This window comes from Lepidochelys olivacea (genome assembly GCF_965140295.1).
Source record: "Lepidochelys olivacea isolate rLepOli2 genome assembly, chromosome: 3".
NCBI classification, from domain to species: Eukaryota; Metazoa; Chordata; order Testudines; family Cheloniidae; genus Lepidochelys; species Lepidochelys olivacea.
In genome coordinates, this window is record NC_140413.1 from 86,391,671 (window position 1) to 86,404,393 (window position 12,723).

At 44.6% G+C, this 12,723-nt stretch overlaps 2 protein-coding genes across 2 annotated transcripts in view; one reads left to right on the top strand and one right to left on the bottom strand.

The window, feature by feature from the left end:
• The window catches only part of MFSD4B (major facilitator superfamily domain containing 4B), a 399,121-nt gene that overhangs the window by 160,782 nt on the left and 225,616 nt on the right, over positions 1 to 12,723 (top strand). The gene's annotated exons all lie outside the window — the stretch shown is intronic.
• REV3L (REV3 like, DNA directed polymerase zeta catalytic subunit) overlaps positions 1 to 12,723 on the bottom strand; it is a 251,159-nt gene that overhangs the window by 143,089 nt on the left and 95,347 nt on the right. The window contains exon 2 of the mRNA XM_084623458.1: positions 1,113 to 1,302. Within this exon, the coding sequence (XP_084479584.1) occupies positions 1,113 to 1,302 (190 nt within the window). The remainder of the gene's footprint in view (positions 1 to 1,112; positions 1,303 to 12,723) is intronic.

Consider the following 12,723-nt stretch of genomic DNA (forward strand, 5'->3'; position numbering starts at 1 on the left):
TCACATGATAATAGAGTGATATTTCCTATAAGAGGGAGCCTGTGCAGTCTGAGGGGGAGAAACCTGCAGGATTGCCCTTGCAAGAGACCCATTGTCAGAGGGGTCGGGGGAAGGGGCTCTCCAGACCAACCGGGCTGTAGCAACCTGACATAAAGGACAAAAACACACCAGAGTTCTGCATGGATACAAAACTTGTATCTGCATCTGATCTGCAATCCGCAAACATGGTCCGCAGATATCCACAGATGTGCAGGGCTCTAGATATAAAATTTGGATCCATATCCATCCATGATCCACAAACATGGTCAGTGGATATAAAGCAGATATCCGCACATTTGCAGGGCTTGACAAAAAATCAGGAGACCTAAGAGGAAGAGGTTTTCTTCAGGAAACACCAAGTAGCAGAACCTAGGTTTTGGTAAGGAGAACTACTGAAATCAGCTTATGGTTGAAGGAACTGTAGAGTTTGGAAAATACTGGCTTTTATTTACAGTAGAACCTCAGAGTTACAAACATCAGAGTTACGAACTGACAGGTCAACCACAGACCTCATTTAGAACCGGAAGTACGCAATTAGGCAGCAGCAGAGACCAAAAAAAAAGCAAATACGGTACAATACTGTGTTAAAATAAACTACTAAATAATAAAGGGAAAGTTTTAAAAAATTTTGACAAATTGTTTCTGTGCTTGTTTCACTTAAATTAAGATGGTTAAAGGCAGCAAATACAGTACAGTACTGTGTTAAACATAGCACTAAAAAAATAAATGAAAAACAGCTGTATTAAGTCAATGTTCAGTTGTAAACTTTTGAAAGAACCATAACGTTTTGTTCAGTTATGAACATTTTACAGTTACAAATAACTTCCATTCCTCAGGTGTGTGTAACTAAGAGGTTCTACTGTACGTTGACATTAAACTGTTATTTTACTACAGTTACGTTATTTTAATAAACCAGACCCCAAGAAGGGGTGGTGTTAGATGTATATAAGCATGTGTAGTTACTGGTGAGTTCAAGGACAAACTGAGGCAGTGGACCTCCCAATGCCAAACCAGGTATGCTGACCCTTCTACATAAACAAAACTAACAATAACATAATGTAAGTCATACTTACATTCCAGATACTAATGATACTTTGAACACATGTTGAACAGTAGAAGATGGATTGCCTAAAGCCACATTGAGTGCTCGGTCAATGCTGAACGCCACCTGACGAAGATAGTGTTCTGACTGCTTCCCATAACCATCGTATGGCACATAGAGATAAGGAAAGATACCATGTAAATGGAGACAAGTCTTCTGACCTAGAAAGAAAAAGAAAGTCAAGCTGAGCAGCTTTTTCATGTAATAACAGATGTAAAAATATTCTGTACAGTCATCCAACTAACATGAATATAAAATCCACATATTTGGGTTACCAGGTGTCCCAAGTGGAACCAAAGCTATCTGCCTGCCTAATAATCAATAAACAGGATACCTTCTGCTTAAAAAAATAACTTACCAACTGTAAATAAAGGGGCTTTTTGAAAAATATTTAACTATCAGTTGAACATTCTCCTCTACAGTATTGTGCAGCAAGGTAAGATTTCTCAAACGAAGAAGAGAGGCACAAAAAGGCCCAGGGCAAATAAGATAATATTCTTTCTTGAGGGATTATTTTCCAGGAAAGACTCAGGAAAGCTAAAAATAAATTCTCATATTGATGGTCTCTAAACTTGGTATTTAATTTTTTCCAAAACTGCTAGAAAATGTTCTATTGCACTTGATGCAAAGAAAAAAAGACAGCAATACAACCATAAGATGATAAATATCCTATATACATTTTACAATATTAACCAATGAACAAAAGAAAATCAATCATGGTACTGCCAGTAACATGAGGAATGTATTTTCACAGAGATATTTTCACACATATCAAAAATCTATTGAAAACTCTATTTAAATACTCCAGATGTGTTCCAAAAATATAAGAATTTTCATTAAGATCAGCATAATTCATATAACTGATCACTACAGTTGCTTTTGAAAGCTTTGAAAACAAAAACACTGAGCCTTGTTGAAATCTGTAAAAATCCATCTTTTCCTCAAATAATTCAAATTTTTAGATCTGCATGATAAAACATTCCCATTTGAGAACCTATAAATCAGCATCAGATTATAAAGTTTTGAAACTTATTCTACAGATTTGAGATCTGAAAAAATTAAATCCTGTGTCTCAAATCTAACTTTTTTCTTTAATGTATTTTAAGATCTCCATCAGTTATTTTTAATATTGTAATTAAAAAACAAGATTCTAGAAGCCTGTGTATTTGCCCACTCCTTTGTTGTAAAACAGAACAATCAATAGATAAACTAAAAGCCCTCCATATTTTCAATACAGACTAACTTTTCAACCCAATATTAGCCCTGGCGTGGTAGCAACAGAATCATATCCCTGTTCTCCTTCTAAATCTCACACACAGAGGTTGGAGGCCTTGGATTTATTCTTCAGAGTCTTCGACCTGTGACATAACAGTATTATCATGAATTAAAGTGCTAGACATAAAACTATTCACTTCAGTTTAATTTGATTCTGATCTTTAATTAATTGACCCTTTTCAATTTGTTCCATAGATGTCTCTAATTTTGGAATTCTTGATCAAATAAATTAAAAAAATAAAAATTGGATGCTAAACGGATGTAAAACAGTCAGTGTAATGACATCTCCAGGACATGCTGAGGAATCAGAGCTCAAAACAGAGAAGAAGCCAGATCTATGTTAGGGGAAATCATCATTACTGTGAGGCACCTCCATCATTTCTGCTAATAGTAGGCTGGATATACTCATACAACTACTGCGGTTGCTTTGACTTCTCAGGTGACCTACATTTTCTTGATCTCATGTATTAAATAGCCTATGAATCAGCCGTTCTCAAGCGGGGATCTGCAAGACCCCGGCGCCCACCACCACCACCTGGGCTGAAGCCAGGAAGTGCCGGGCTGAAGCCCTAATCCCTGGCATAACGCTCCCCCTGCATCTACTGTGGGACTGAAGCCAGGAGCCTCAAGCCCTGGTGCTCCCTGTGGGGCAGAAGCCCTGAGCCCATGGGCAGAGTTGGGAACATGGAGGGCATTGCCCCTGCCCCCAAACTGCAGCACAAGAAAATGGCAGTCCGGGGGGCAGCTCCACACCTCCCCCCATCTCCTCTCCCTGCCCCCTGCCCAGGTCGGAGGCGGGAAGCTGCAGCAGTGCGGGACAGCTGCTGTTCTGGCTGGTGCCATGGAGCAGGCAGCGGCAGTGTTCCCTCTTCTCCTGCTGGTGCTCCAGGTTGAAGCTGCTCCTCTGATCCCAACCCCCTTTGCTCCCACAGAGGCAGCCAGTAAGAGCCCCCTGGGTGGGGAGACCAGGCTCCGTGGCTGGCAGACCCCTCCTGGGAAAAGGGACCACAGGGGAGTCATAACAGCACACAGCCCCTAATACCTCTCTCTCTGCACCCTGAGCTACCCCCTGCCTACACACAGCCCCAGCTACCCTCCTCCCTGCACCCTGAGCTACACCCTACCTGCACACAGCCCCTAGCCATCCCCTCTCCGCACCCTTAGCTACCCTCCTGCCCGCATACAGCCCCTAGCTAGCCTCCTCTCTGCACCCTGACCTGTTTTCAAACTTTTAGAGCTAAGCCCCCCACCTTTGAGTTATAATTTTTGGTTGCATGCCCCCGCCCGCCAACCCAGACAGGCTGGGTGGCCTGCTGAGGTGAATCATGGGATGGAGGTGGCGCTCCCTCCCTGGACCCTACCATGCAGAGATGGTTCGAGCCCCACTGGCCCCTGCCCCCCCAAACTAGAAATCAAACTACGCCTATGCCCAAGGTCCCTTCCCCAGGGTTCCCCCCACCCACCCACGGGCCCTGGAGTTTTTATAGCATGTCAAGGTGGGCCTCACAGAGAAAAAGACTGAGAACCCCTGCTATAAATGGCTCTACTTTTGCTAACAGGCTGTTATGTCCTATTCCAAAAGAAATTATAGTATCTCCTCACTTAATGCTGTAGTTATGTTCCTGAAAAATACCACTTTAAGTGAAAGTATGTTAAACGAATCCAATTTTCCCATAAGCTTTACTGTAAATGCGGGGAGTTAGGTTCCAAGGAAATTTTTGGGGGGCAGACAAAAGGCATTATATACTGTAAAGTACAGTACTGTACTGTATTGTGGTTGGGAAGTGCCCCTGGCTTACCCCACACAGGCACAGCCCGCTGCAGGCAAGGACACTAGGAAGCACCTTTGCAGCAGCAGCAGTGGCAGCTTACCCAGAGAAGAACTGGAGTCGACTTTGCTGGGGGATGCTCCAGGCCCGCCTCTTCCCATCCCCACTCCACTCCAGGCCCACCTCTTTCCACCCCCCCCTCCTCTCCAGAGCACGCTGCATCCCCACCCCGAAAAAGTCCTAAGCACCGCCAAACAGCTGTTTGGCAGGCTTAGGACTTTCTGGGAGGGAGGGGGGACAAGTGGAGACGCAGTGTTTCCTCACTCCTGCCCTCCCTCCCAGAAAGTCCTAAGCGCCGCCAAGCAACCGTTTGGCGGTGGGGGAAGCGCTGGGAGGGAGGAGGAGGTGGAGAAGAGGAACTTATGCAATGCTCCCTTGTAAAGTTGCTGCTCTTCCACAAAATCTTACCTGCAGTCTACAGAGCAGGCAGCCAAACGATGTTATAAGGGAGCACTGCACAACTTTAAACGATCATGTTCCCTAATTGAGCAGCGATGTAACTTTGAAACAACATTAAGCGGGAGGATGTTAAGTGAGGAGTTACCGTAGCTATAACAACTCAGAAAGAGATATTACCTAACACTGCCTTTCTTATGTATGTTGTGTCAGGGAAGATCAAGTGTGCAATTCCCATATCTTAGGAAAGGAAAGAAAGTTTGAGAAGAGAGAGACTATCATATAGGGACATGGCAACAGTGATTTGCATCCTCCATTATGCAATGTTCCATCTTGAACTAACAGTCTCCCATAGTTCCACAGGACTACAACTTGCAATTACAACTAGCGCACCTTTATTTTTAATACACAACTTGCTCATATTTATTTCTAACTGAATAGAAGGAATTACTGTTTTTATTCAGTAAATGGCAAATCTTTCTAATCTGCTTCATTTCCTCCCCAAATAAGTCGTGTGTTGTAACTGCTGCCTGCTAACATCACTAGTTTGGCGACTGCAAGTGGAAAATGTTTCAAGAATTCAGACAGTTAACTAATCGCTTTCAATAAGCCACAACCACTTCATTGTTAGTCCATGCAGTTACATTATTTTGATGTTTCATTTAAACTACAATAGAGTATGACCTACGTGAAATATAAGGTAGTACTGGAGGTAAGGTTTGCCCAATTTACCTGATACATAACTAACTACTTTACCGCTTAATGTAAGTGGGAGTGGTGCTGGTGGTGGGGGAGAGAGACAGTTAAGAAAGGAAGCGATCCAAGTTAAACAATGACAAGGAGAAATATTTACTTGTTCTGACAACAGATCTCTATTTCTCCACAGCAGAATACTATAACATGAGCATAGAAGATCTCTGCCAGTGTACCTTTACGTTGTTTTGGAGGTATCACTACTGTGGTAAGAAGTAAATTCAGTCCCTGTGCCCATTCATAGATGTTTACCTACCTATTGAGATTGCTAATAAAGATTTAAATTAAGTTTAGTTGTGATGTCAGCTTTGAAGTGTACATTCATTAGGAAATGGATGTATACCAATTATTTGTTTAACAATCTTCTCAACAGCCATCAGGTAACAACTTTGGAAACTACTGAACTGCGCTGGATTTGAATCTATGACCTTCAGGTGAAAAACTATCTTCTTAATGATTTTTTTAAAATTTACATTAATATGATTAGCTCCACAGTTCAATAATTGTTTTTATGCTGTCAACACATTTATTAAATCAAAGCAAATGCAATACAGAACAGATTAAGTTACATAATGAAGAACATCAGCTATATACATACATGTTCAAGGACTACATTCTGTTGTAACCCTGAGGATCTCCTTTGTAGCAACAGAGCAAAATTGTAACTCTGAGCAGAATTTTGCACACTATGTATATAATGCAGTACCTAGATACCACTGTGATTTGTATGCAAAGTACTCAGATGTAAGATGTTCTACCATAGGACTACAGCAAGATAATACTCAAAAGCAATAAGTAAAACCAACATATATTTTATCAGTATTACAATGAAGGGTCTCAATCCCTGGCTCTGGTCAAGATGTGCTCACAGTACATGAAGTGGTGGGGGCAATGCCACTGATCTTTAGGAATGCCAGGAGACAGTTTGGCCCTCAGCTTAATTATTATTTGCATCATTGTAATACCTAGGAGCCCTAAATCATGGACCTGGACTCCATTGTGCTATATGCTCCCTGTCCCAAACAGCTTACAACTTAAACTCATTGCTCCAGCTTTTCCACAGGTCAGCAAATGAGAACCCAGAGCACTTGTTCCATCAACTGGGAAATGCTTCCTGAAGACATATCATTGATATACCCTGTACATGGGATTTTTCCCATGCTGGGATACTTTATTGACTTTATAGATTGATGCAGAGATTTTGTTTAATATTTTCATCTATATTTAATTCTGCCCATCCTGGAAAACTGAACATTTTAAAAAAAGAGGGTGTGTGTAACTTCTGCTTTATATATAATGTGCTTATTATTAGTAGTACCACCACAGCAGTGGAAAGAGAAAGTAAGGAATCTTTTAAGTGGAAAAACTCACTGCTCTCCATTTTGGGGTAGAGGTAATTATTAACAGGATGTACACAACTGGGGATGCTGCTCATCTATGTGGTTGTAGCTGACCAAGGTTTCAGAAAGTGGTAAAATACATGAGATTCTTTTCACTTGATAGGATAGATCTGCTAACGCTTTCTGGCAATATTATTGAACATTTTTGAATGCATAAAAGTTACATATTTTCTGAATGAAGAAAATGTAGTTTTGATGTAATATACCTATGACTTCTGAAAAGCGTTTGACTTGATAATGCACATTTTGATTAAAAACAATACAAAATTGACATGGCACAGACAAAATGGATTAAAAACTGGCTAACTGACATGTCTCAAAACGTAACTATTAATGGGGAATCATCACTGAGTGAGTGTGGCTCTGATGGGGTCCTGCAAGGATTGGCTCTTGGCCCTACACTGTTCGAAATTATCTGTGTCCTGGAAGAAAACAAACACAATCTAGGAGATAACAAAGGTATAACAAGAACCAATGGCTGGAAGTTGAAGATATTCTATTTAGACTAGAAATATGGCATAAATTTTAAAACAGTGAAGGTAATTAACCATTGGAAAACGGTTACCTACTTTTCATAACTATGTTCTTTGAGATGTGTTGCTCATGTCCATTTCAAGTAGGCGTGCGCGCACAACATGCATAGTCGCCAGAAGGTTTTTCTCCATTGGGTCGGCTCTGGAGCTCCCTGGAATCACACCTTCATGGCAGTGTATATAGGTCCCTGCTGACCCGCCGCCGCTTCAGTTCCTTCTTGCCGGATACTCCAACAGAGGGAAGGCAGGTGGCTCTTGGAATGTACATGAGCAACACATCTCGAAGAACCACCATTATGAAAGGTAGGTAATGTTTTTTTCTTCTTTGAGTGATTGCTCATGGGAGTCACTTACTTGGAATCGACAAGTAGTCCCTAGGAGGAAGGGTCAGAGTTCACCGAGTCGCAGACTGTAGCACCGCTCTGCCAAATGCAGCATCATCTCTAGCCTGCTGTATGATGACATAGTGCAACATAAAGGTGTGAACAGATGACCACGTCACCACCCTGCAGATATCTTGAATAGGAACCTGGGCCAGGAACGCTGCAGATGAAGCTTGCGCTTTATGGAGTGCGCCATTAATGCTGGGGCCAGTATCTTTGCTAGATCGTAGCACTCCCTGATATAGGCTGTTATCTATTAGAGATCCTTTGGGACGACACCGGGAGCCCCTTCATCCACTCAGCCATTGCAATAAAGAGCTGTGTCAATTTTGGAGATGGCTTTGTCCGCTCAATGTAAAAAGCTAACACTCATCTGATATCCAGGGAATGGAGCATCAATTCCCAGTTATTAGCATGTGGCTTAGGGAAAAACACTGGAAGAAAAATGTCCTGATTCATGTGAAATTGCGAGACTACCTTTGGGAGGAATGCTGGGTGTGTCCACAACAGCACCTTGTCTTTATAGAACACAATGTAAGGTGGCTTGGATGTCAGGGCCTTGAGCTCAGAAACCCTCCTGGCTGACGTTATAGCCACTAGGAATGCCACCTTCCAACAAAGGGGGTTCCAAAGGAGAGAGCATGTTGCTAGAGGCTCAAATGGAGGGCCCATCAGCCTCGAGAGCAGCAGGTTGAGATCCCATGGGGGAAATCAGCTGCTTTACTGGTGGGTACAGTCTATTTAGCCCTTTGAGGAAGCTGCCAGCCTCAACCCTCAGGGGTTAGCGAATACTGACCGTCCAGCTGAGCCGGGATGGAAAGCCGAAAGAGCAGCCAGGTGCACCTTTATCAACGATATCGCTAGACCCTGCTGTTTTAGGTGAAGTAAACAGTCTAGAATGAAGGGAATTTATGACTGCAACAGAGGAGTGCCCTTCTGCAGAGACCAAATCAAAAACTTCTTCCTCTTCCAAGGAAGGAGAAAGGCATCTGCAAGCGAGCCCGGACTGTGATTCAGGAAGGAGAAGAATTGCTGACACTCCCTGTTGCTCCATGTTGCAAACAGGTCTATTTGGGGAAATCCCAACCTTTGGAAAATGTTGATCGTGACATCCGGGCAGAGAAACCACTCGTGGCCATGAAAGGACCTGCTAAGATTACTGGCCAGTTCATTCTGTGATGCCCCCAAATGTATTGAGTGGGCGATGCAGAAGTCCCACAGCTTGACGGCTTCCTAACACAGGGGAGAGGAGTGAGCACCACACTGTCTGTTTATATAGAACATCGGTGTGGTATTTTCTGTCAATACCGATACACATCTGCCCTGTAGATGGGTTTGGAACGTCTGGCAAGCGAGGCACACCGCACGCAGCTTCCTAATGTTGATGTGCAGTGAAAGTTCTGCCTGGGACCAAAGACCTTGAGTCCTGAGTATTCCTAGGTGCACTCCCCCATCCCATCACCGACACATCTGTGATTAGGGACAGCGATGGCTGAGCTCTGGAAAAGGGTACTTCCGCACACACTGCTTGCGGGTTGAGCCACCACTGGAGGGACTCGAGGATGTGAGGAGTGAGTGTAACCAGTCTGTCTAGGTGGTCTTGGTTTGGCCTGTATACACAGGCTAGCCAAACCTAAAGGGGACAGAACCGCAGCCTAGCATGGTGTACCACATACGTGCAAGCAGCCATATGCATGAGTAGTCTCAGGCACTTCCATGCCGTAGCAGTGGGGAATCTTCTCAGATCCTCTATGATGGTGCTCATGGCAAGGAAGCAAGATTCCGGGACGAATGCACTGGCCTGACTGGAGTCCAGGAGGGCTCTGATAAACTCTATCCTTTGCGTGGGGGTTATGGTTGACTTTGCCATGCTCAGAATGAGGCCAAGCCTGTGGACCATCATCTGCTTCAGGCTCACAATTGGGTCCTCCAATTGGCCCAAGAGCGGCCCTTGATTAGCCAGTCATCTAAGAACAGAAATACTTGCACTTGCTGCTTCCATAGGAAGTCTGCCATGACTGCCATGCACTTGGTGAACACCTGAGCGGCCGCTGAGAGGCTGAAGGGAAGGACCGTGAACTGATAGTGGGTGTTGCTGACCACGAATCAGAGAAACCATCTGTGGAACGGGATTATGGACACGTGAAAGTATGTGTGCTTCAAGTCAAAGGCAGCGTACCACTCCCCCAGATCCAGGGAGAGAATGATGGAAGCTAGGGAGACCATGGAGAACTTTAGCTTCTTCACCAATCTGTTTAGGTTTTGTAGGTCTAAAATAGGTCTGGGCCCACCCTTAGCCTTGATGATTAGGCAATAATGGGAGAAGAACCCCCTTCCCCTGAACTAGAAGTTGCTCCTGAGAGGGATGGAGAGGATGGGTGGGAAGGCAGGAGGAAACAGAATTGGAGAGAATATCCCAATTGGAAATGGGATGACACTAAACTGGGAGGAGTGGTAGATACGCTGGAGGGTAGAGATAGGATACAGAGGAACCTAGACAAATTAGAGGACTAGGCCAAAAGAAATCTGATGAGGTTCAACAAGGACAAGTGCACAGTCCTGCACTTAGGATGGAAGAATCCCATGCACTGCTACAGACTAGGGATCGAGTGGCTAGCCAACAGTTCTGCAGAAAAGGACGTAGGGGCTACAGTGGAAGAGAAGCTGGATATGAATCAACAGTGTGCTCTTGTTTCCAAGAAAGCTAACAACATTTTGGGCTGTATAAGTAGGGGCACTGCCAGCAGATCGAGAGACATGATCATTCCCCTCTATTCGGCATTGGTAAGGCCTGATCTGGAGTACGGTGTCCAGTTTTGGGCCCCACGCTTACAAGAAGGATGTGGAAAAATTGGAAAGTGTCCAGCAGAGGGCAACAAAAATGATTATGGGACAAGAACACATGATTTATGAGGAGAGGCTGAGTGAACTGGGATTGTTTAGTCTGCAGAAAAGAAGAATGAGGGGGGATTTGATAGCTGCTTTCAACTACCTGAAAGGGGGTTCCAAAGAGGATGGATCTAGACTGTTCTCAGTGGGAGCAGCTGACAAAACAAGGAGTAATGGTCTCAAGTTGCAGTGCGGGACGTTTAGGTTGGATATTAGGAAAAACTTTTTCACTAGGAGGGTGGTGAAGCACTGGAATGTGTTAGCTAGGGAGGTGGTAAAATCACCTTCCTTTGAGGTTTTTAAGGTCAGGCTTGACAAAGCCCTAGCTGGGATGATCTAGTTGGGGATTGGTCCTGCTTTGAGCATGGGGTTGGACTAGATGACCTGAGGTCCCTTCCAACCCTAATATTCTATCATTCTATGTAAAGCCTCCGCTTAATCCAGCAGAATGCGATTGTAAGATTTGTAACTTTTCAGTCATTTCTGGTATGATCATTAAGTTCTGTAACCTTTTGCCAACTTTGTAACTTTACTTATTGTTAGCATAGCCTTTTAAGCTTTGTAACCTTTTCAGTTACCACTTTTATAAACCTCAAAGCTTTGCAATTCCCCCGTCAAGCAATCAGAGAGAGTGTAAACAAGGGAGTGTATGTGGGACTGGGCGGAGAGGAACTGCAAGGAGAATAGATCACGGAGCCAGGAGTGTCTGATGTAATCTGCCCTGAGAAGGCAATCATGGGGTGCTGTAAAGAAAAGAAAAACCTGGTATGCATGAAAAGACCGAGGCCTCGGAATGCTTCTCGGTGACGGACACAGAAAGGAAACTCAGTGTACGTGACAGGAGCCGCCCTGTTCCAGCACAAGGAAGAAGGCATACACACAAGCCCCCGGCTTCTTGACCTGCTCACTGGCCCGGCTCCGTGATTGCAGGCAGACACACCAGGTCTACTACGCTTCGGCTTCTCGGCTTCCTATGCTGTCTCCAGTAACTCTTCGCCTGAGTGAGTGTGTGGGTGCACGAGGGTATGAATGCGATGAATGTGTGTGTGCATGAATAAGCCTCATCCCTTTTCTGTTTGATCCAACAGCAGCATTTAATAAAAACAATATAAGTGTAACCCTGGGTTGGTTTCTAGGGAAACTGAGGCAACACTACCATGCTCAAGACGCATCGATCTGAGGTTATTTGAATCCAGGCTCAGCAGAAATGGGATAGACGATTCACAAAGGGAGGGAAAGGATCTGGGATTTGAACTGGTGTGTCGCCCCCAGGCACACCTTCAAAAGTTTGGCTTAGAGGCTCAGGGCTGCTTTGCTGCACCCTGGTCCTGACCAGAGGAGGTCTGAGAGGGCCTCCTCCTTACTCCTGCCCTGCTTCCTGTTATAGTCCTGCCTCGAAGGAGCTGAGTAGAAGCAAAAGAAGGTTTGCGGTTTGAATGGCTTTCTCTAGGGGAGTGGAGTATGCAGCCATATGGACTTAAGGGGTTTCCCCCGAGTCCTTCAAGGCTATGGAGCCTACTGTCTGTTTGCTCTGAAAAAAGTCCTGAACAATCAAAAGGCAAGTCCTGGATGGTGTTTTGGACTTCATGCGGGAGTACCAAGACTCGAAGCCATGAGCTGCATCTCATGGCTATTGTGGTTGTCATAGTCTGAGTAGCTGAGTCTGCCGAGTCCAGGGATGCTTGTAAGGAGGCCCTTGAGACTACCTTGCCCTCCTCCAGGACAGCCACAAATTCAGAGTGGGAGTCTGCCAGTAGCAGTTCCTGGAACTTGGACAATGTGTTCCAGGAACTGTAGCAATAGTGGCTCAGCACCTCCTGCTGGCTGGCTATGCAAAGCTGGAGCCCCCCGGTAGAATACACCTTTCTACCAAAGAGATCCAGGTTCTTCACCTCTTTAGACTTAGGAGTCAGCCTCTTCTGTCCCTGTCTCTCTCTCTAGTTGGCCGCCTCGGCTGTCCCTGTCTCTGTTTCTGGTTGGCTGAGTACCCAGTTGAGGATGGGTAAACAGGTTCACATACTCATTGGATGGCACAAAATATTTCCACTCTTCCCCTTTCGCATGCGGGGAGGGAGGGAAGAGAAGTGAGTGTTTGCCATAGCACCTTAGTGGTGTTCTGGATAG